At 39.6% G+C, this 25155-nt stretch overlaps 1 protein-coding gene across 1 annotated transcript; it reads left to right on the plus strand.

The window, feature by feature from the left end:
- Positions 1 to 734: 734 nt before the first annotated feature.
- Positions 735 to 14318, plus strand: FAM241A (family with sequence similarity 241 member A). Its single transcript, XM_020802128.3, has 2 exons — positions 735 to 1107; positions 12537 to 14318. Exons 1-2 carry the CDS (start codon positions 907 to 909, stop codon positions 12780 to 12782), a joined length of 447 nt encoding a protein of 148 aa, XP_020657787.3. The 5' UTR covers positions 735 to 906; the 3' UTR covers positions 12783 to 14318.
- Positions 14319 to 25155: the final 10837 nt, after the last annotated feature.

The raw sequence follows: 25155 nt of genomic DNA on the forward strand, positions 1-25155 counted from the left end.
AGGGGATAGGGCAGAGTCCTTGAGGGAAAGTCCATCACAGGTTATAAACCATGATGGGATTGTATAATCTCCAGGCTTAAGAGGAAGGTACCTCCAAATGCCAGATGCAGGGGAGGGGTATCAGAAGATGGGTATCTAATTCTCCTGTGCTTCCAGAGGCATCTGGTTGGGCCAGTATGAGATACAGGAAGCTGGACTAGATGGGCCCTTGGCCTGATCCAGCCCGGTCCTTCTTATGTTCTTAGTCTCTGAGTAGTATCCTGTAACCAACTGCATACCCGCCAGACAGCTATTCTACCCAGCCCACACCTGGTTGGTTAGCTTACTCATCAGAATATCCTGGGGAGCTTTGTCACAAGCTTTCCCCAAGTCAAGATATATTACGTCTGCAGCATTCCCACACGATATTTTCACTGACAAGGCTGTAACAACAAAATGTGGGCTGAGAGACACAGCGAGTGACCAACCCTCCCGAAAGACCTGGGGACACCCCCTTAGCATATGAGGAGAGTTTCTCAGTAGAGGGGCTCATAAACAGTTGCCCCTTCAGTTACTTCTTTGCGCACCTAGAGCAGGCACCTCCGCACGCCCCTCCACCCACCCACTTTCGCAGCTCCTCAACAGACACCCGGCCCCCGCCACCGCTTCCTAGCGTTACTCTACCGCCGTTACCCGCCCTTCTCCCTTTCCTCCTCCCCTCCGCAAGCCTCGTGACGGCTCTCCGGGCACGCCCTGCCAGGCGGCGGCGGCGGCGCTAGCAAGCAGCGGGAGCTGCACGGGGCGGCCAGCTGCACCAAGCGCGGCGGCCCCCAGAGGCGCGTGACGGCCCCTCGGAGCAGGTCGAGGCGGGCGGGCGCGAACCGGTGGCCTGGCTTCCAGCCCCCTACCCGCGGGGGAGCGGCAACGATGGGCTCGACCGAGGAGCTGCTGCTGCCCCCGGAGTGTGTCTGCCAGAGGGCGTGGGAGACGGAGACGGCGCCATCGCCGTCGCTCTTGGACGGGAGAGCGGGAGCCCGGCGACACCGGCGGCAGCAGCGGCAGCAGCAGGCGCTGACACCCGCGGAGGTGGTGGACGAGAAAGAGGAGGAGGAGGAGCAGCAGCAGGAGGTGAGGGGCCGAGTCTTTCTCGCTTCCTTTCCCGGCCGAAGCCTGTGGATACGTGACAGCAAGCGCCGGTTTTCCTGGCGGGCGGAGGGGAAGGGGAAACCTCGGCTGGCTCCGGAATCGTTCTGCCCCGGCACGGGCAGCGAGTGTCTTCGTTACCTTCACACGACCCCACTCCGGCGGGCTTCGCGGTGGCCCCTGGTGGGCCGCGTGGCGAGGAAGCCGGACGCTGGACTCGTGCGGAGGGGGAACCCGTCCGCGCCCCGCCGCCGCCTTTCCTCGGCCGGGATGTGACAGGACTCCCCTGGTGGTCTGGCGCCGTCAGCAAGCCGGGGAAAGGCGCTTTCACGAGGGAAATGACACACCTACCCATAAGGGAGACAATGCACCGGCACAGGGATGCACGCGCGCGCACAGACACACACACACACGGCGGGAAGACCTCCCCTCCTTTCTTGTATGTCTGCCATGTTCCTTCCCCCTCCCCTCGTCTTATACGCGAGCATAGCTGTTACTGGAAGAAAGGGAACCTTTCTTCGAAAACAATACGGTGTCTCGGTATCAGCCTCCTTCCTTGATAAGTTGGGGGAGGGGGTTAATCTGCTCACAAGGAAAAAAGACAGGATATTAGAACTTCATACAAGGTGGGTGGGAACTGCTTTCTGTCTGGTTTCCCTGATGATCTATAGAAAGATGGGGGGAAGCAGCCACAAGCTATTTTTATGTTGCTATGCAAACTTGTTCCACCCCAAGTAAGATTGCTTTTTGTGGGCAGAAAAAAAAACCACACACAAATTTTGGTCCTTCCAACTCTGTATTAGCTAACGATCTGTCATTTACAATGTGCAAAGGTCCTATTATAAGCCCCACGGGCTTTCAACTGATGTTTGTCAGGCTGTGCTTGTAAGAGAATGTTGCAGATTTTATTGATTATCTTCTAGTTTTATGTGAGCTTTGAAGAGCTTCATAAAGGAACTATTTGTGATTCATTGTTAATGTAACTATATACTAATGTGGCTCAGGCTGTCTTAAACAATGGTTTTTTTATGAGCTTCTTGTCCTCCATCCCAAAGCAAGGAGACAGAATAGCAGATGTGTCTAAACTTACTCATGCTAACCAATTTTCCCTACACAGAATCTTTGTGATCCTCCAGTATTAAAACTGAAATTCTTTCCTCTCTGTGGTTCCGGTGGAATTCCAACCTCTCACTAATGGTTTACAAGTACAAGGTGACCGTTTAATCTTGATTAAGTGAAGTGAAATATTGTATGTTCATGCATTGTGTCGCCTTTTACTCACACGTGCATATGAACATCTAGTAATGGAAGTAGTGCACTCAGTGTATTGCAGTTTGCCCAGCCTGGAGCTACCTGACCAGCTACATAGCAGTGAAGTAATTATAGGTCATTAGCACAGTGCTGACATTCTTTTATCAAAGATTAGAGACTCCAGACAAACCTGTTAGCTTAATTTAGGTTTCACACAAACACAGATTCTCGGGAGGGAGACTAAAACATAATTGGGATTCATAAGAACAGAGTTTCTGGATACAGATCACCTGTCTTCACATATTTAGAGCTATTTTTTATATGGCACAGAAAGTCGCTGTACTATTAGCTTGTAGAAATACACATATATAACATGCATCCATGATCTTTACTTACCTGCCATGCAGTAGGAAAAGACATTTTAGTCCCCAGAATCACGTTGCTGCAGAATTCAGACAGCAAGTGGCCCTGCAGTGTGGGCATTCTGTGACACTAGCACTTCATAAGTGTAAACAGTGTCCTCAGATTTCAGCTACTTGTGACATTGTTTTCATATGGATGGAACACCAGCCAGGACAACCCCATAAGAAATCTGTTTGGGTTTGTTATTGACAAATTTTTGTTTGTTTTTATTTTTGTATCACAGCTAATGTGATATTTGGGACAAATGTCGCAAGTTAAGTTTTCTTCACAAACCGTGACACAGCAAAGCAGGAGTGGTGTTTGGCCCAGCTGAGGGAAAATCTCAGATTGTTCCATGGGATAATGTTAGAATTCATTGGGGTTGAGAAATAATCCATAATACAGCTTGTATTATTTATTTTATTCCACCTTGTGTTTTCTGGATATTAAGAGTGGAACACACATGGTTTTTCAAGCAGAAAGTAGACAGGCATCATTTGTACCCTGTGCAATACAATGGGAACCCAGTTGCGGTTATAAAATAATCAGCAAGTAACGCAGTGTGGCTTTAAATTTTAGCTTATGAGCATTATTAATTAAAAACCTTGAAGGTTCCTGATCATATGGACTCCTGCCTACACAAGCATAGCTGAACTTGCAGACATGTGTTGCAGACATGTCATACCAGTGGCTAATAGACAGTAAGTCCATGTGCTTGTCATGCAGAGAGATAAAAGTCCCGTTGTGTAGCATGGCTGTTCTCATACAGGAATGAGAGACACAAACTGTTCCAGTAAAAACAGTAGTTCTGAAGAAAAGGGAAAAATTACTTTGTTTTCAGATGGTGGACAGGTGTGACCTAGGTCAAAGTATCTTGGAATTATTTCTTCCCTACCCTTCCTCCCAGCCATTGGACTGCAGACTGGCAAGATAGCATCAGGCTTTATAGGCTGACTGTCTAGCCATTTTTAATGATGTTAATGTATAGTGAGCCTATCCTAGAGGCTGTCACTCTATTAGGATATCAGCCTCTGTCTTAGCACCCATCCCTGCCGTTGTTTATTAGTTCTTCTAATTCCCTGCCATCTTCCTCTCCATCTGTGAGCCTAACTGCTCTTGCCTTGAAGAGGCAGATGCTTCTTGCAGTTTATCAGAAGTAGTCATAATAATCTGTTGAGGGATTTTGGTGCCTAAATCTGCCTAATGAAGACTTTTCTTTTTTTTAAGTTCAGACTTCAGCATCAGACTTCAAATTGCTTATCATTTCAACTTGATCAAAGGATGCCAATAAAACCTCTGCTTCTTGTCCAGTTAGGAATTGTCTCTTTGAATAGTTCTATTCAGTATGAGTGCCTTTGGTTAGAAGTCATAACTAAAGTGCACTAACTCACTGAGGTTATCAGTGAGTGTGGACTTCTGTCTCATAGTTAGATCCTTAAAAGGAATGGATTATACTGCTTTCTCTATCCTTGAGGTATAGCTGTGGGGGATTTCATGGCCAGGGCATGATTTATCTCTTAGTGTTATACCCATAAGTGTTTGGATTCAAGGACTGCGTTGGTTCTTCAAAGGAGTTGATTCACATACCACTGGTGCATGTTGGCTGATAACATCAACAATTTTGCTTGCCGTTGGATGATCTGGCCCACTGGTTGCCACCATTTGATTAGGTTCTGCTGGAGAGCATCAAGCTCAGCCAGCCTCCAATCAGGCACCTTTTCATGACTGGTCTTTGCCTTGGTTCCTCATACAAGCATACAGGAAAAAGGTGGTATTTACTAAAAAAAAAAATCAGCTCTTTCCTGTGGCAGCACACTAAGGGGGGGGGGGGCAGAGGGAACAAATGAAGTAGTGCCTAACACCTATAACCCATTAGTTTTAGGGATTAAAATGTTACAGTAAAAAACACACTGAATGTAGAGTGCCCTGCAGGCTCTATTTGCAAGGTACCAGCTGTTGGGTACTTAACCAAGTTTATAGAAGAAAACCTCTTCCCCAAGAGACTAAAAAAAAAAAAAAAAACCTCCCCCCCAAAAAAAAAACCCTTTCTGCCTCCCCAAGAGACACAAAGAATCTTTAAAATAAGTTTGCGGAGGAGATACAAAATATAAAAATACAAAAGTATGAAAGTTCTGGGAGTGCTATTAAAACAATTATATTGGTAAATTAAGCATATATATGTATATATATTAAAAATACGTTGTTTGGAAGTTCTTCAGAAGATTAAAATATTCACTTTTAGGAAGAGAATTTGTTGTTATGGGCCATCACGTCACTTCCAACTCATGGTGGCCTTGTGAATGAGCAACCTCTAACATCTCCTGTCCTCAACAGCCGTGCTCAGTTTCTATAGACTCAAGCCTGTGGCTTCCATTAGGGTCTTCCTCTTCTCTTGCTGTCTTCTACCACTCCCAGCATTATTGTCTTTTCCAGAGAACCCTGGCTTCTCATGATGTGCCCAAAATAGGATAGCCTCCATCTCATCATTTTTATGTCCAGAAATAATTCAGGCTTGATTTTTTTATCTAGGACCCACTTGTTTGTCTTTCTAGCAGTCCAGGGTATCTGCAAAGCTGTTCTCCAGCACCACATTTCAAACGAAACCATTTTTCCCTGTCACCTTTCTTAACTGTCCAGCTTTCACACCTATACCTGGTGATCAGAAAGGTAAAAGTATGGATGATGTTGGTCTTGGCCTCCAGCAACACATCCTTACAGGTGATTATCTTTTGTAATTCCTTTTCTCAGTCATCTTCTAATTTCTTGACTGCCATCTCCATTTGGATTGATGATTGAACCAAGGTATACAAAATCTCTATTTCAGTTTCTTAATTGTCAGCATTAACACTGGAGAACAGAAGCTTTGAAAAAGAAAAGGGGGGAAAGTAGCTTCTTTACTGTTTAGACAAAGAAGGGGGTTCACAGTGTGACCACAGAGAATATATGTGAAACTCATAATTAACTGAAGTTTTTGTATGTTTTTTCTCCATAGTATTAACTGTGCAATTTCTTCTTCTAAAAAGTCTGTACCTAGCAATGTCTTTGCACGAGGGGAAGGCCTTTTGTTCTCTTAGGCAGACACTAGCATGATGCTGTAATCTAGCACAACTGTGCTAATGGCTATTTTTTATTCCATTAGCACTACATTGAATGTTGACCATACAACTGTAATTTCTGTAATAACGTGCTTTGCCAAATTAATCTAATGCATTTTTCTAGAATCCCACAGTGTCCCTCCACCATTAATTTTCTATATTTATTTTATTTGAAATGTTTGCATCCTGCCTTTCTGTCTAACAGATCACTAAGCTGGCTGACAGAAAATCGAAGCTGATATATAATGAAAGCAAGAAACAATGAAACCACTACTTGGCATTAGCATATGTTCCTGGAATGCATTATTAATTTCACATTCCATAATAGGGACTGACAATAGTTATTACAACTAAGCAAAAGATGTAGTCAACACATTACTGCCTCCTATTTTGGTTTGAAACCAAGGCTTTGGAAAGCCAGCGCATGTTCAAAAAGAAAAAAAAGACAAAGTGCTCAGTAAATTCTGGTTTGGGAATTTACCTGTTACTGTCAATAAGAACCCAAGAGAAGGTGCATCACATACATGAATGGTGGGCAACCTTTGGTCTTCTTGACATTTTGGCTTACAATTCTCACCAACCCCACTCAACATGACAAACAGCAAAGGACCATAGGAGTTGTCATTCAGATCAACTGGAGACCATAGTTCCCCCAATTCCTCTCACTTGGACTATTCCTGGAAGAGGGGCCAGAAAAATTAGCCTGAACAGCAAGGGCAGACAGTAGTAGTTTGTTTGTGGAAATCTCATAGCAGGTGGTTTGGTACTTGACATACAGAGGCATGTGGTATCAGCACATTTTTATAGGAGTGAGAGAAAGGACATACACTCTTGGCAGGCCACATGGAGAGAGGCAGAGGCTTGTGCACATAAAAAAGCAAAGAACCAAAGGTTATGACAGGGTTGATCTTTGAATTGAATGAAAGTACTTGCGCATAACCCTGTGTGCTTCTGTTCTGGTGCTGCATTGTAACTGTCAGCGAAACTCTAGTACTAAAGAAAGCACTTTTAAAAAGAGACAGTGTGTTCGAACGTCTAACACCTTGCAGATGGGCTGGATTTCTGAAGCTTCAGAATTTATTACCAACCAATTTGTGTGATGCAGTTGCGCTAAGCAAGTTTCTCAAGGACACACTGATTATAGTCAATTACTTTTTTTTAGCAGTGCTGGAAAGCACTGATTAACATAACAAGATACTTGAAGATTCAGGAAGCAGAATTAGTCCTGAAGCACTGTCTTCATTTTACACTTGAAGTCTGGATTGAAGGTACTGCAACTAAGTAAAGGAGCTCTAGGCATGTTGCAGGCAGTGTTTCTTTTTGTGTACTAATTCTTCCTTTTGTCTTGTATGCAAGAGGGATGTGTGCAAAGTCTTGGTTTCTTTACATATCCTTTGCTCCGTTTTTCAGTCTGCAGACTTGGTAACTGAAACTGATGAGGTCAAGCTGCAGCAAGAGTAATTTGCAAAAGCATGTGCCATAATGAACTAGTTAGTCCTTTGATTTAATTGATGAGGTGGTTAACATAAACAAACAAGGCACAGCCCCTTACACTCAGTGGAGTAGCATCAGGAAGGGACTGACTTCCAGAGACGAAGGAATAAAGCCATCTGCTGGATGAATAGCTGCTTCCACACAAGTAAATCACATCTCTTGAAAACCTCTCTGATGATGGCTCCAGGAAGGATCATCATTCTCTGGATACAGCTGTGAATATTTTGCTATGGATATGAAAGTTCTAGTGGGCTTGCCCTTCCGCACATCTCATCCTTACTGGGTGTGAGACGGCTTCAAGCTCAGTATATTGAAAGAGAAGATGGATGCCATTCAACAAACATATCCAAGTCCCCACTTGCTTTTCACCCTTGGAATTAAATTTCAAAAAACTGCTTTTTCTACAGAACCTGGGTAGGTGCCACACCCCACAGAAAATCCACAAAAAAGAAAGTATATTCCAGTGTGTATTTCTGCAGTGCTTAAAACTGATGCCTCTCCATGTAAAATAAACCATTAAGTTTTTTGCTCTTCAGGAACCAGCTATTGACAGTTATCCTGTTTTTCTTTTGTTCTGTTTTCCTGTCTGAGTAGAGGGCCTGTCCCCTCTCAGCGCTGTGTTCTGAAAGAAGAAACAAAAATTACCTTTGTTAGCCATTTTATGATAACTGAATTTAAGTTTATGTATTCAGGAGCCCTAAATATCATTACTTTCTATCCAGGTTATAAGAATATATGTTAGGAAACAACCTCAAACAATCTGTTTAAAGTTTGTAATATCTGGAGAACAGGAAAGCTAACCTGTGAGGTAAATAAAGTCATCAGAGCAGAAGCCTTTATAAAATGCAACTGAAATGCTACAGTTGCATTTCTGAGACAGTAGTTGTTAGGTTAGGCGTAACAGAAATACACAGCATGTAAATCTGCTTCAGGCTGACAAAAAGTTTTAACAGTTCAAACTGTAATTAACCAGAGAGATTAACACAGTGAAGATATTTAGGTTTTTAAAGGTTATTTGTATAATAACCACTTCTTTTGAATCTTGTACTTAAAGGCTTTCTATTCCCCTGCTTGAGGACTAAAGATTATTAAATATTTGTGCACTCTCATGCTGGCTGGATAACTCCATGGTTTAAGTATCTGGCTGGGAGTTTGATTCCCCACTGTGTCTCCTGTGAGTAAATCCAGCCTGTGTGGCCATGGGCAAACTACACAGTCCTAAGACATCCACAGAAGACGGGAACGGTGAACCAGTTCTGAATATTGTCTACGTAGAAAACTCTGGAAATGGTGGCTGTAAATCAAAATTAATCTGGTGGCACACAATTATTGCATATTATTATTATGCACCTTCATGCTTTGCTTGTAGGTTTTAGTGGGATAATTAACTTCAGAACCTGCACTTATTGGCTCCAGCAGGTAGTGTAAAATGAGCAATCTTTGAAAAAAAAATCTAAATCTTGTTTCATGAGCTATTATGTATTACAAAATTTCCTATTGTAGATTTACTAGGGCTGTCCCTATTTGCCCCCACTAGTGCCTGAAGGCAGGATAGAAAGGAAAACTTCCTCTTTGCATGTAAAGCATAACCTTTCCTAGTTAACCACAGCTGGCTACCACTTGGATTTCAGTATCTGTGTGAGATTGCTCTGTTAGTTTTGAGTCTGTTAAAGTACTATCATGCACATAGATAGGGATGTAAATCCTTGTTTATTTCATTTTTATTTGTTTGTTTGTTTATTGGATTTATACCTTGGACCATCTGGCAACCAGACTACTCCGGGTGGTTATACAGGTGAGAATGAAAGCTTTTTTTAAAAAAAAAATCCTGCTGAACAAGTTTATGTGAAGTTTTTGAGGGAGACTCTTGTTTTTTGGAATCTTTTTTGGAAAAAAATTTCTGGAATTGGTTTCTGTGCATAAAACCTGTTTTCTGCATAAAAACTTTTGAGTTTTTATGTTTGTGCAAAACACGGGTTTTATGTAAAATAGCGCAAAATACATAGGTGATTTTTTTTTTTGCAAAATCTACCCCTTACTAATGCTGGTGCTGACAAAAAAGCTCAGGGTTTTTTTTCACTGTTACACAGAAGCAAAAATGCTTGCAGTGGTTGACAATTTTTAAAGGAGGATGCAACTGAAGGTGTTAGCACTCTATTTTTCACTGAAGACTAGTATTCATTACATCCTCACATGTAGCATGGTGTCCAAAGAGCCCTTTTACCAGTAGAACACACTTTTTATAATTTAAGGAGAAATCCCATATTCTGCCGATTTCTTTTCTTCAGCTCCAAGTAACTTTTCCACACAATGTCTGCTCCTCTAAGGAACCTGCCTTGCAGCATAGATAAATGTGGGGTAACTGTTTCAGAAATTGCAACGGTTTCATAGATGGTAAAATGTCGTGGACCTGCAAGTCTCACAGATATTCTTTTTCTCTAATGTTCCTTAATTTAAATTAGTATAACGTACATATGCTCCTGTTTTATATAATGCTTTCCAGAAAATGGTTTTATTTTAGGAATCATTTCACAAAGTTCTGGTTGAACTGGCCTCCAGTTCTGTGCAATATTTGCTGGGTTACTACTTAAATGTTCAGTTGCCGTAACGACAGAAAGCGAACTCTTGGGCAGGAGGAAAATATATGCTTGGCATCATATTTGAATGTTTATTGCTGTAATAGTTGATACAGTTATTTGCTCAGTGGCTGCTGTGCTTTTAATTGTTAATTTATTCCTTATCTCTGGTCAGCACAACCGGCTTAATTGTGGGCTTATTCTTGTTTTTCCTTCCCAAAGATATAAAAGAAGCCATGAACTGTGAGTTAAATGTCATTCCTGACTGCTCAAGCATTGCAAATGTATTTTATTTTGATATGGGCATAAATATGAAGACATACTTGTGGCTTGTTTCTGTTATATTTTAGCATTTAAGAAATGTGCACTCCCATTTCTGTTACAGAATTTAAGCTAACAATGTTTTATATTTTTGCCTATCCAGCCAAGCATAACACAACCTTGTTTATAGTAGGTTTGATAAAATTCTATGATTTTCAGAAGAGTAATTTATTCTCAGTGAGTTACCTATTCCACAGTTAAGTCAGTGGGGTAAAGCTAGGAAGTCTGTATTGGCACCTATTGTTACTGGTGTGAATCATCACACTGCTTATCCCATGTATGATTTCATCTTCACATAGAATAGCCGGAATCTGAGAGCCTTTTGTATTTTGCAGCTTTGGAGTCATACTGTATACAGTTCCTCCTCTGTATATATAATCTCCCATTCAGAGGATAACAAATCATTCTTCACATGAAGCTTGTCCTAAAAGTCCATACAAGTTGATGCTGCAATATAATTTTCAATCTTTAAGAAGCCATACATCTTGGTTGCCTTTGCTGAAACAAACCAAGCTGTCTGACTGGAAGCTGATACATGTTTGTTTATTTATTTAAAATATTTGCATACCTCCTTTCTCCCAAAGCATCAAAGGCATCTTACAGTATTAACAGAAGCAAAATTAAAAGCTAAACAGTAAATTATTACAATATTAAAGAAGGATTAAATAGATAAAATCTTGAAATTCACAAACAAGAGCAATGTTAAAAACTCAAGTAAAAACAACAGAATAAAATAATCCCTTTAAAAAATAACCTTGGTCAATCAGTCATTTAAATGAAAGCCTGCCTGAAGAGAAAGGTATTTGTCTGCTTGCAAAAGGACATCAAAATGCGGCCAGCCTGGCCTCCTGTGGGAGGGAGTTCCAAAGTCTGGGAGCAGCAACAGGGAAGGCCCTTTCCTGTGTTCCCATCAGACGCACCTGTGAGGGAGATGGGACCAAGATTATGACCTCTTCTGATGATAATACCCAAGTGGGATCATAAAGCAGGTTATTGTCTTTTAGATAGCTTGGACCCAATCCATTTAACACTTTATAAGTTAAAACCAGCATTTTGAATTCTGCCCAGAAATAGATGAGCAGCCAGTGAAGCTGCAGTAAGATGAACAGTTAACAATCTGACTGTGGCATTTTCGACCTGCTGGAGTTTCCGAACACTTTCCAAAGGCAACCTCATGTGGATAGTGCTACAGTCATCCAGCCGAGATGTAACTTACCATGACCAGGAATGGGTGCAGAGTCCACAACCAAATCTGCAGGAAAGAGTGTCCACCTTCTCCCAGCTTGCTCCAAGACTCATTGGCTCAGTGGGAAAGTGATTGTGTGTTATAGACTTATGCATCATAAGTTCATTGAATTAAACTGCATCTCATTGTGAATAATGTATGGATTCTGCTCTCATATGCAAGCGCCATAATATCTCTCAGTGCATTGTGAGAACAAGAAAATTGTTTTTTATTAAATTAGTAAGGCAGAATTTTGATGGGTTCATTTCTGATTGTATACAGTTCTGTTCTTACTCATCATGTTTGGTGTGTCTACAACTCTAGGATAAATGCAAATTGAATGTGTATTTGCACCATAAGTGTACAAATTGCTTTGATTATAAACTTAGACTTGACAGAGCCTTCCTCTCCAACTCCAAGGCTCCCTGTCAAACAAGGAAAGCCTCTGGCTCTGTGCAGATAAAAATACAGCATGAACAGATGAATCTGTGCCCCCTTTTTAATGTGCCAGGGCTCCCCAGGGGGCCATACAGCCCCCATTGAGAATGACTGGTGTAGAGGAAAGACCAGGGCTCAGGAGTCAGGGTTTCAAATTCCTACTTGGCCACACAAACTTTTCTGGTGGCAATAGCATTGGAGTTAGGAAGTGCAGAAACAACAAATTTCGTATAACAGAAAAAAGGTGACTGAGTTCTACTCTTTCATTAAATCGCATGTATTATTCAGATCATAAGCTATTTTGAGGGAGACTTGAAACTTATTTGGAAGAATACATCTTTCAAATTGTACATATATTAATGAAGAACATTGTTTTGGTTTTCCAAATAATCTTTTAAGAAATGAACTAAGGGCCAGCATTTCATCAATAATGAAGGCTCTAGCTCATTTATGGCAAGAGAAAGAAAAATGAAGCATTATAACTCAAAACAGTGGAATGGGGATATATGGCATTTCTGTATACAGTACATGACTGCTTTTTAAGTAGCCTAGCATGTTTTAAATGCACAGATCTATCTAAACTGTAACTCTTTTTTTCTCTACTACCTGCAGATCCAGGAAGACGAAAGGGACAATGGTACTGAAGCTGTTATTGATGACTATAAAAAAATGGGGACTCTGTTTGGTGAGCTCAACAAAAGCCTAATCAGGATAGGCTTTGCAAGGATGTATTTTGGAGAACGGATTGTGGAACCAGTAATTATCATGTTCTTCTGGGGTATGCTCTGGTTTCTTGGTCTACAAGCTCTTGGACTAGTTGCTGTTCTCTGCCTTGTCATTATTTATGTTCAGCAATAAAATACAATGGATGGTGTGGTTCAATGACTATGTCATATCTTGGAGGATTTCCATACTTGACCAAACAAGAATGGTTTATTATGAGCTGCTGTGCTGATCTTCATATGGCCATTAATATTATGCACTCTTTTCTTTCAAGTTGCCATTACCTCTGTAAAAGGAAGCCAAAACATTCTAATGCATTATGAATGTTTAAAAATGCACCTAATCCATTATGAATATTTTAAAAATTCTAATACAGCCTGGGTAGATGAGCAAAAGGGAATCTTAATACATGATAAATGAGTTAATTAAAGAGATTGAATCAAAATAGTTTCTGTGGACTCCGGTTCTGAGAGGTGTTCTGGAATGGAAGCAAACTTTGTCAAAATTGAATCAACATTGATTTTGTATCTATTCTGTGACTACTTTCATACTTTTGTATGAGGAGGTAGACTTTAAAAGGCAAATTTGTATGAGCTTTTATGCTGCATGATTTTGTAACATCCTATAAATCTCTTCACAGACTTATTCACTATTGTCTGTGTACGTACAAAGTGTTGTTAAGACAGTCGACTTTTGTATGCCATTAATGATTTCTGAGCACATTATATATAAGTTGATTTTTATTTTGCAAATAAGAATACTCTTGCAGCTTTTCTACCACAACATGTTTTCACTATCACTTTTCATACTTTTTCTCTACTACTTATAGAATGTTCGTTATCTATAATACTTTATAAAGTATTGTCCTTCTCATTATGATGTCTTGCAAAGCAAAAGCTTCTTTGAATTGAGAGGGCTGGAGGGAATACTCAAGAAAAGAATTGTTCATCACAACCTTAGAAATGCACTGTTAATGCAATCTCATGGTGCTCTTTCCCAAATAGAAAGACTCCTTCTGTCCACAGAAAACCTTAGCAAATGGAAATGAGGAGGCACTTTCCACCATTTCCCCAAGCTTTCTGGAGGTTAACTGTGCCATATCCCATTTTAGTTCTGGAGGATTACTTGATCCTCTAGAACAGATATATGTGAAAATACACCCTTTCTGTTGCTGGAAATCTTCTGCAAATAAAAAAAAACACCTTTAGATCAAATCCAGTGGAATTATGTATATACCTTTCATTGTATTTATTTTACATAGCAATATAGGTCACATACATTATTTCCCCTTGCATCAAATGTTTTACGGGGGTTTTAAGTGATTGATTTTGATTGAAATAATTGTTGTAATTAGATTATTAAAAGAAGAATAGTTGGTTTTGGTTGAAATTTGTTATGGTCAAGATTTATATCTTACATTTTTCATTTCCAAATGATTTCTGGTCCCCATTTTGTTAGCCAAATCTGTTGTCATTAATGTTAACTATACATTTGTTTCATGTAAATATTTTCCTCTTTAAAATGGGAAGTATTGCTAATTTTGTTTTTGCCAAAGAACTAATAGCATCTAAAAATATTATAATTGCGCTGGATGTGTCCATATAGTATGTAACCATTTTGCAAGACAAATGGTTTTTGAGGATGAAGATTAAAGATAGTGAGGAAAGACAAGTGTTTTTAGACCTGTGGTACTGACTGTGGCTTTCAGATAATTATATGAAGCTCCTTCACTTGCAGAATTTTTCTCACTATTTCATGGTAGGAGGGCAAGTCTGCATATACAAAGAGGAGAATGCAGACAGCTCAGTCTATTAAAATAAGTCCCATGTACGTGCATGGATGTTTAAGAGTCGAAATTTGTATTCTCGGGTTTTTTTTATGATCAAGACTTATCATAATAGTGTTTCAGGTACTAGTTGAGAAATTGAAACATGATACAATAACAGTAGCTATGTATGCTTTGAAAACAATGAGAAACCATGTCTCAGCTATTGTTTTTAAAACATATGTTACCAGTCATATAGAAAATACAATAGTGTGGTGTTGCAAGCACTGTAGGAGTGATGTGTTGCTTACCATAGTAAATCACACTAGAATAGGTCCATTGAATCAATGAGCATCTAGTGAGTTAACTCCTCCAAAAGTTCCATGGATTCAAATGAGTCTACTATGCTAAAGAACATTACAGTTAGAATAAACTCATTTGAATCCGGAATTTATGGAGAAGGTGGCACCAAATCCCCATTGATTCAGTGGGTCTACTCTAGTGTGATTTGCTAGGCTGAGCAACTGAATTCTGGTCAGCGATTGGTTTGGATTGTTCCCATATAAATGTTCCTTCTAAAAATACACAAAATACAAATGGAGGGTTCATCTTTATCCCCTAATTTATTTTGTATTTTTATTGGTGGATATTTAGAATAAATTACCACCTGGATTATTCAAATTGATTGTTTCTGTAATACTGCATATAATATCATCTTGGGATATTGTCAAATTTATGTATGTGTATCCATGGGGTGTCCTTCAGATAATTATCCAAATGTGTAGGAAAAGTAGGCAAGATCGAAAGGACCCGGCAGATTCTCTCATCTTGCTTAAGGACCCTGAAGTTTTCACAGCTGCATGTGATGTACAGATGGATGCAGCCATGTATAAAAATTGTGGTGTTTCATACCTGTGCAGAAGTATTTTCAGGTAAAAGACAGGAATCTTCAAACATTGACTAATAATAATCTGGCTCTGAAAAAACTGTAGTACAAACTTTCCTTAGAAATGTATGTAGGAAAATGCACAAAACATTCAGTTGTTTTTCCTAATAAAATATTCCATTAGCAAACAAATTATTCCCAGATAATCCTGCCTTACATTTTTCACAAAGTACATTAATCACAGTAGGAACTTGAAAAAGGCACAGCTGTAATATGGAGTTCTTTTCATTAAATGCAATCTACAATAATCAGAAATCATTCTTGGTACTCTTTCTGGAAATTTCTTCAACAAAGGTGCAAAAAAATTGTTTGGCAACAGACAGCTTGTAGTATTAAGCAGTATCAGCAGAATCCATCATATGATGGATTGTAACATGATTTGGAGCTCACAGGCCCTATGGCATAACAGTGAGGGGGTTTGATTTAAGCAGTGGTGCAGAAGATTGTTTAGGGCTTATGAGTACCCACTCACCATCTGTACCTAGCTGTCTGCATCACTCAAGTAATGCACTAAATCTGAAAGAACTTCCAGAACAGCCTCTTTTGTTCAATTTTTTCATTCTATGGATGAGAAATTCAGTTTTTCATACATGGAATATGGAACGGAGCATGAAGGGAAGTGTGGTTTCCACTGAATTCCATCTTTGCTATATCCTGTTACAAAGGACTGGATTTTTATCTTTTATAATCAATAGCTAGTATCATCTTGCAGAGCTCAGCAGCAGTGACAGATTGCTATTTAGGGTTCCTTTTTCAATTTTAGGGTGCACACAACATTGACTCATTGCATGCAAGTCACATTTCCCTTGCCCACTGAAAAAGTAACTCTTTAATTAGTGGCTGTTTGCTTATGGTGGTAGCAGCATCGTTTCTACTGTGCAGGTGGAGCATTGAAATAGGATATTGACCAATGCCAGAGCAAGGTAATGCTCCAACTGTGTGTACACTACATTCCCTTGCATCACAATCCCCAAGTTACTTGATCAAAAATCCTAGCTCCCAAGTGCCTGTGGTAATGTAATACAGTCTCTTAATGGATAAAACTCCTGTGCCAGAAAAAAGGCACAACAAACATCTATATCTATGCCAATGTTAGCCCTCTACCCTGAAAAATAGAATGAGCCTGAGCAAAGGAATAATGCTGGTTAAATTATTTTCCAAGCAACACGACTGAGAGGTACTGTAAATGAGAACCACATATCCAATTCTAGAACAGAGGAATTATCAATTCAGAAAACAGATGCCTGTAGATATGCATTAGTCACATCCTGGGTAAAGATGTTTCCCTAACTGTTTTATAAGAATGCCATGTGCCCAAATGCTTAGTCATGTTGGAAGATATTTAGTAGGTCCTCCTGCAATAGACTGAAAGCATCATCACCAGAAGCCAAAAAAAAAACAGCTTTCTTCCTGTTTCCGAGTGGTGGTTTGTGTCGAAACTGGAGAAACTGGAGCTCATTCTCCCAAGTGATAAATTGGGCCTAAGGTTTCTTGCAGTATTTGTGACATCCTCACCACCTTTCCCCTTTAAGCTCCATACTTCACCCATGTATTTTTCATTTTCAAACCTGTATAATCTTGGTTAACTTTTTAATGAAATAATTTGCATCTGACATCATTACACCTGGTATTTGGAGAAGATGCTGATCCTGGCTACAGTGAAACATTTGCCTGTTGTGTTAGCTGATTACACCCGTTTAAAAATCGTGGTTTGTGCAATTCTTTTACCTGTCACTCTATGGATGTAAAAGGTGGCAAAACACTTTGCTATTGCTGAAATCAGCCAAGCTCCTGTTTTCCTTGAGCATTTCATACCTTTGAACCTAAGGCTGTTTGTTATCTTTCACAAGCCAGCTGAGGTCCACAAAGCAGTTTTCTGCACCTTTCTGAGGAATCAGCATATTATGTTGCTGTTACATTCCATTGTCAGTCTGAACAGATTACATCCATTTTTTTCCACAACAGCTAATTTTCTAATGAATCTGATGCTTACAACTCAGATTACTCACATTGACAGACACTTATTTTGCTGCAGCATCCTAATATGTCGCCACTGATATTTCAAATATTCAGTTTGGTTCTTGATTTATATGTAACAATCAGAAAGAGTGTATGTGCAACTTCACTTTGTTTCATTCCCGAATTTACTCCTTCACATTCTATGTGCATAAATAGAGCATTTGGCAGTTGCTGCTGCTGCTTTTTTCACCTGTTGCACCTCCAACATCTCATCTGAGTCAGGATGTGGAAAGGATGCCCTGCCAGATGCCAAGACTTCTACTGGCAGGTCAGTTGCAGGGATGGTCTTGGAGGCTCCAGATTGAGATTGCTTTTCCTATGTCCCCTTCCTCCAGGTAAGCACCACTTGGGCCAAGGTCCTGTCCAAGGGCCCTTGACATAGTCATAATCAATGACCCCTGATGCAGAAAAGACAGGGTCTACCTCTTCAGCCACTTCTCCCCATATTTTCTCCTCTTCCTCAGGCTCGAGGGTTCTGGAGACCATCTGTCTTTATCTCCATTTCTGTCTAGCCTGCCTACTCCTCCTCTTTCTCCCCTTCCTTTATCCCCTGTGGTTGTCTGCTGACCTTGGCTCTTGTCTCCTTGCCCAGATCCTTGTGCCTCCTCTTCACCTGGGCCTGCTATCCCTTTTGTCACTTGCCTGAGGCCCACATCTTACATCTCCAATGAGCCTACCAGAGGATATGTGGCAAGAACAAATGGCCTACTGGTGGCAACTCCCTCACAAGTGGCCTATATTTTTTACAAATAAATTGACCACATATCTGATTTAAATCATCAGTTTAAAGATAATTTCAACTAAACCGTATGAATGTTCAGCAGAATGTCTATTTAGCCAGGAAACCGATCTAGATACCAATACCAAAAATCTATAATCACCAATTGTATCTGTAGTCTGTTGCTGTCTTCTAATCAAAACTATTTTTCCTATAGACCCCTGCTCAACTAATTAAAAGAAGATAGTGGTGGAGCATCTGCTAGTTGATGCAGTCTGTTATGATCAGTTTCTAAACATTGCAAAGGTGTAAGCTGTACATTGCTGTAAGCAGTAAAAGGTGCCATATTGCTTTACAGAGTATAACACAACTTGCACATTCCACTTCTTACCTTAGTGAACTTCTTCGGAATTTTGCTAGAGGAAGCTACACCCAAATCATACTATATTTTAGTGTTGATTTTATTTATTTATTATTTTTCTATCCTGCCTTTCATACAATGAGCAACATACATACATCCTCTCCTGACTTTATCTTAATAACAACCATGCAACATAGGACAGAGTATTCGTATGGCTGGCCCACAGTCACCAGGTGAGTTTCCATGAAGTGATTAGGAGGACTAGAGAGTGTGGGTTTCAAGAACCTGGATCTAGCAAATTCCTGTTCACTACTCAAACAACTGCACCACATTACCTCTCAGTTCTGTAAGAATGAGACCACCACAAAAAAGGCCTTGTCTCTCCTATCCAACCTCATTGGTCTTGCTGGTGGCACTTCCATTGTATAAATAAGTTGCCTCGCAGGATTGTTGTGCTTTATTCACAAATCCAGTAGCAGAACATAAAACCAGTTGCTTGGACAGTTTTTAAAGGCTGGATTACATCACTCTTGAATTGTTTGCTTTTAGCAAGTACTACCTCCTGCTTTGGGAAGCATTATTTAATTATATCACACAGGAGCAGACCATTTTGGTGTTCACCCATGGCCAATTGAGTTGAGCAACTCTGCTTAGAACAATGCTGTTAGACAGGTTAGGCCAGTTATGGGAAAAGCTAGAATAACGTAACTAATGCATGTCATGAGATGATCTGAACATAGGTCTCCCTTGTTCATGTCACTATAAGAGACATAATTATTCAGCTGAATATTGCATATTTCATAGTCACTTAATATTACTGGCCAGCATTAACATTACAATTAAAGTAGTAGTATTAAAGTTTAGGCTTATTCCCTACAGTGAACATGTCCTTGACTAATATTTCAAGAGTCAGTGTGGTGTGATGGCTGGTTCAACATCCCCTCCCAGCCATGGAAACTCACTGAAGGGTTGCAGTGTACTCTTATATCCTGAAAACCTTATTAGGATGGCTATAAGCTAGAAGAAATTGGATAGCACATAACAATATTACTTAGTTACAACATGCACAGAAAGAGAAGTGGATGGTGAAATATTTGTTTATGGTTCATTCTATAATTGTATATCATGGTTGAGTGCCAGAGGCAAAAGGGAAAGCACTATCTAAGTAGTTAGTGGCCAATCCTCTCCTGTCACCATTTCATGGCTGTTAAGGGTTTGAAGTAAGCAAAATACATAAAGAGCAATACTGATGATATTTCTGTAGAGAGGTACACATTTCACCAGGAATGCATTCCTCAAGGCGGCTTTAAGTTATCTTAGAAGGTCCTGGTGTACTTTTCTAACACACTAAAGGCATATATTGTACATGCACACAAAGGAAGCTTTCTATCCATTTTTACTGGGAAAACTTGGAAGCTGTAAGTAGAACTGTTGCTTTAAACAGGGTGAAATATGAATGGACTAACAGACTCTTCCACTAGATCTGTATGCAGAAGGAAAAGTACACTTTGGTCAGGCTTAAAGTAGTCCAACCAAACCATGTGAAACCTGTGCCAATCCCAAGCAGTTCTCAATCTGCTTTGATTTTAAGAAGAATCTGCTTTGAATTTAAGAGGAATCCTTCAGGACTGAAACTTGAATCACAGAGAGTTATTTGGTGATGTAATTGTGCTGCACTCATGATTGTCTGTTTTGAAGGCTCGGGCCAGCAAATGGAAAGATGGCTGAAGCTAGGGAGAGCATTTATGCCTAGTTTCAAACATGAGCAGCACCAGATGAACTTACACACACCAGAAAGCCATGCCCTCTGACCTTAAGCTGCTCGGGCATTCTTGCTCTGCTCCTCTGCCCATCTCACAAAAGTCCAGATGTATACATTCCATCATATATACTGAGCTTCAGCTCTGGAATCACAGTGAATGTTTTCTTCAGCCTTTTTTATGTGTGTGACCATATGAAATATTCTCGTCCTTTATGTTTCCTAGTATACAGTGAGGAAGATAACGTGCCATTTTCAGAGGTTGGCAGATGCATACTGTAGAATTGGCATCTGTTCTCAAAACCAGCCATGAAGAGTTACTGTAGCAAGTCTTTCTGAGGCTTTGTGGTAAGCAAGCACACCCTACGGTTTCTCCACTATAGGGGGCAAACTCCCTTTCTTTTTTTTACTTCTTCCGGCAATTGTTGTGTGAGGGGAAACAGAGTTAAACGAAGGAGGTTTGTAGGCTAGCTCACCAAACTGAAACAGTTTAATCTTCATTTAACATTAAAAACCATATTTATTATACAGTAATGTACACTGAGTCACAGAAATGAAGCCACAACTCCATTTTCTTACATTTGTCACTATGAAGCTATTTCTGTTTTGCTCATTGAAATGATGAAGTCAATAGTTCCTTACATCAGCTTTCCTGTAAAATGCATTAGCACATCCCCATGGAAAATCAAAACTGTTATGGATGTATGGTTTATAATGCTCCTAGTGGAATCTAAGCCCAGAAATTAGGATTGTTATCATTATAAAGTTCTGTTTCATTGGTTTCATTATGAGCCAAAGTTAGCTGAGCAATAACTGCATGACACAAAATAAACTTTTATCTATTTGTCATCATTTTAAAAAGAAATTAACAGTTGTCTCTCTAAAGAACACCGTCGCACTGCATATACAAATGGACTTCGACTTGGGACTCAGAACCAAAGATTTGCCAACATCAGGGTGGGTTAAATTTGAGTGTTTTTTTTTAATTAAAATTGGATTTTTAAAAATTTAATCAGATTTTTTTAATTTAAATCAAATTTATTTTAATGGAATGCTTTTGGAGGAAAAATCTATCTAAAGATAGTTTTCTATTTAAGAGACATTACTGTATATATTCAGCATGAAATATAACTTAGTTATGTAACATGATGAAGCTGTATATTCATGCAATATTTACATTTTTGGTAAACTAAATCAATAAATACAAGTTATCCAAGCTAACATGCACTTTTTCACAGTAAAAATGGTATAAAATGAACATTCAGAAAAGACCTTAATGCATTGCTTTTTTTCTGCAAATCTATGTACAAACAATGAACATATTGATGTTTAAGCAAATACAAGAATATGTGTGCTATATAATGTTATTGTTTATGTTGTAAGCCGCCTAGAGTGGTCAAAATGACCAGATAGGTGGGTATGTATAAATAAATAAATAAATAAATAAATAAATAAATAAATAAATAAATAAATAAATAAATAATGTAAGTAGTTCTCCAAATATGAGTGATTAACCTATTAAACTAAAATCTGTTCTGATATAGCTGTTTTACTAATCCGACAGGTTATTATTCTAAATATGAAATCTTCATCTGGTTGCAATTAAAGATTATAACCAGCAAAAATGAGTATTTGCATTTAAAAATAATTACGTAAAGATTTAAATCATGATTAAATTGTCATTTAAATTGATTTGATTTAAATCAAATTCACTCTGACCAACATCCCTGGAGCCCAGTATATAACACTTAGAATTTCATGATTTTAAAAAGATGGGATTTTACTATCCCAAATTAATACAGTATCATTCTTCTGAAAGGGGCAGCTAGGTGGCACCATCCAGACTGATATTTGCATGAAATGTCTTCAACTTGTCTCAACAGTCCATTATTTCAGAGGAATTTCTGAGTTCAGGGAGGTCAGATAAATAGTGTTTGGGTAAGTAATACTACATTAACTTAATGATTCATAACTGCAGGGAGTTTTATGCACACATTTGTGTATTCATGTTTTTTTCTTTAAAACATCTCTGTGGTTTCTGGTTCACAGGTCTTTCTGAAAGAGCAGATACAGTAAATTATATTTAAAGTGCCTCGGAGTTCTGTGTTTAATTGTTATTCTGTGTGCTAGTGTAACCCCTATGGGCTGTTTGGTTCAGGGCAAAGAGGGAGGAAATCCTGGGAAGGGGCCGTGTTTCAAGATTTCACTTAGAAAGAGCAGGAGAGCAGGAGAGGCAAGCACTGCTGTTCCCATGCAGCAGTGTTTCCAAAACGTTTTGAGATGCAACCCCCTTTTATAATAGCCAAGTAACCTGTGACATACCCATCCGCCACTTCTGCATAAAAAGGCATTTTGACTGGGTAAAGAAAAGACATTAAAAACAATTTTTTTCAGAATATAATTCTAACATGATATTTAATGCAATTGTTGCACTTGCATCGGGGCAACTAGCTGCCTAGAGTGGTCTTATAGGCCAGATGGGCAAGGTATGTATGTATGTATGTATGTATGTATGTATGTATGTATGTATGTATGTATGTATGTATGTATGTATGTATGTATGTATAAACAAACAAACAAACAAACAAACAAACACACACACACACACACACACACACATATACATACATACATACATACATACATACATACATACATACATACATACATACATACATACATACATACATACATACATACATACATACATACATACATACATAAATGCTTCTCAAGCTGGTAAGAATTTTCAATGCTTTTCTCTGGTTGGTGAGCAAAGTTACTTTTGTTTTTCTGATTTGCTGAAGTGCCAATTCTTGCTAAGCAGATCTGTTCAGGAAAAGCCAGGAAGGGTAATCCAATGGGTCTCCTCTAGTGCAATTTAATATGCTAAACTACAGTGTTTTGGCAAATATGTTCTAATCTAACAATATCAAATAAGCATATGCAAAAATAAGATACATTTTTGTTTGATTCCAATTTTCCAAACATTCTTCTCCCTATGCAACTGTTTTACTGCCAAATGAGGCCTGCTGTAGAAGCCTGATTAAATTTTTTCTCCAAACAGATTATGTTACAACAATTGACAGCACATGTTTTCCTATACTGAACTGCTCATAAGATCTGAGTGCACAGATCTATATGACATTATTAAAAATACATAATAAATACTAATTTAAGTCTACAGCGAATGCTATAAAAGTAACTCATCTGGGGGGGGGGCGAGGGAGAGACAGGACACCAGAGAGGAGAAAGAGGTAAGACAAAGAAGGAAGAGAACACTAATTGTATTCTCAAAGGTTTTCACGACCGGGATCTGATGGTTGTTGTGGGTTTTTCGGGCTCTTCGGCCGCGTTCTGAAGGTTGCTCTTCCTAATGTTTCGCCAGTCTCTGTGGCCAGCATCTCCAGAGGACAGGAGTCAGAACTCTGTCTGTGCTCTGGTGCAGTTTTGTGCGATAATTGAGTATTTATAGCTTTTGTCCTTTTCAGGAGATGGGTGATCATGGTGATCAGCATGTTTTTGTTGTGGTGTATTGTTGTGATAAGGGGGAGAGATGATCTGTCACTGTGATTGATGGGCATCGTTAGCTGGTCTTTTGTGTGCAGTGATCACCGGTCCATGTGGCTGGGTAGAGTTTGTTGACCTTTTGCAGGCTGTATTTTTCAGTGCTGGGAGCCAGGCTTTGTTGAGTTTTAGACTTTCTTCATTTTGGTCGAAACTCTACTGGTGTTTGTGGATTTCAATGACTTGCCTGTGCAGTCTAACATAATGATTGCTGGTGTTGTCCAGTGTGTTTTGAAATAGAATTTCATGTCCAGCTTGTTTCAGGGCATGTTCCCCAACCTCGTGTGCTCCAGCTTGTATTATTATTATTATTATTATTATTATTATTATTATTATTATTATTATTATTATTATTATTATTATTATTATTATTATTATTATTATTATTATTATTATTATTAATCTATCTATCTATCTATCTATCTATCTATCTATCTATCTATCTATCTATCTATCTATCTATCTATCTATCTAATTTATATGTAACCCACACTACCCAAAGGTCTCTGGGTGGCTTACAACATTTAAATACAATAAAAATTCAGAACAATTAAAATGCAATTAAAATATATATATAAATTGCCATCACACCCACAGCTAATATTATTTCAATTAAAAGCCTTCTGGAACAGGAAGGTTTTGACCTGGTGCCGAAATGTCATCAGCGTCGGCACCAGACGAATCTCAGTCAGGAGGGCATTCCATAGTCTGGAGGCAGCTGCCGAAAAGGCCCTTTTACAAGCCGTCCCTCTTACCTCCTTAAGGGATGGCTTTTTCAAAAGGGCCCCCTGGCTAGATCTTAACTGCCGGGTAGTTTCATATGGAAGGAGGCCGTCCTTCAGGTATCCAGGGCCCAAGCCGTTTAGGGCTTTATATGTCAAACCAAGCACTTTGAATTGGGCCCGGGTAGCAACTGGTAGCCAATGTAACTTATACAGAATCGGCTTGATATGTTCCCCGGCAGCCGCACCACTCACCAGCCGCGCAGCTCGATTCTGGACCAGCTGCAGTTGCCAGACCGTCTTCAAAGGCAGACTCATGTAGAGCGCATTACAATAATCTATGCGGGATGTTACCAGTGCATGTGTAACTGTCATGAGACTCTGCTCGTCCAGGTAGGGCCGTAGCTGGTATAATTTCCACAGTTGAAGGAAGGACCCCTGGCCACCGAGTCCACCTGGGCTTCCAGTATTAGACTAGGGTCCAGGAGTACCCCAAAGCCGTGGACCCTGTCCCTTAGGGGAGTGTAACCCCATTCAGGGCAGGGAAATGGCCCTCCAGCCTGTCTAGTGAAGCACCCACTAACAGCACTTCCATCTTATCTGGATTGAGTTTCAATTTATTAACCCTCATCCAGTCCATTATCAGGTCCA

The sequence above is a fragment of the Pogona vitticeps genome, chromosome 5, assembly GCF_051106095.1.
Source record: "Pogona vitticeps strain Pit_001003342236 chromosome 5, PviZW2.1, whole genome shotgun sequence".
NCBI lineage: Eukaryota > Metazoa > Chordata > Lepidosauria > Squamata > Agamidae > Pogona > Pogona vitticeps.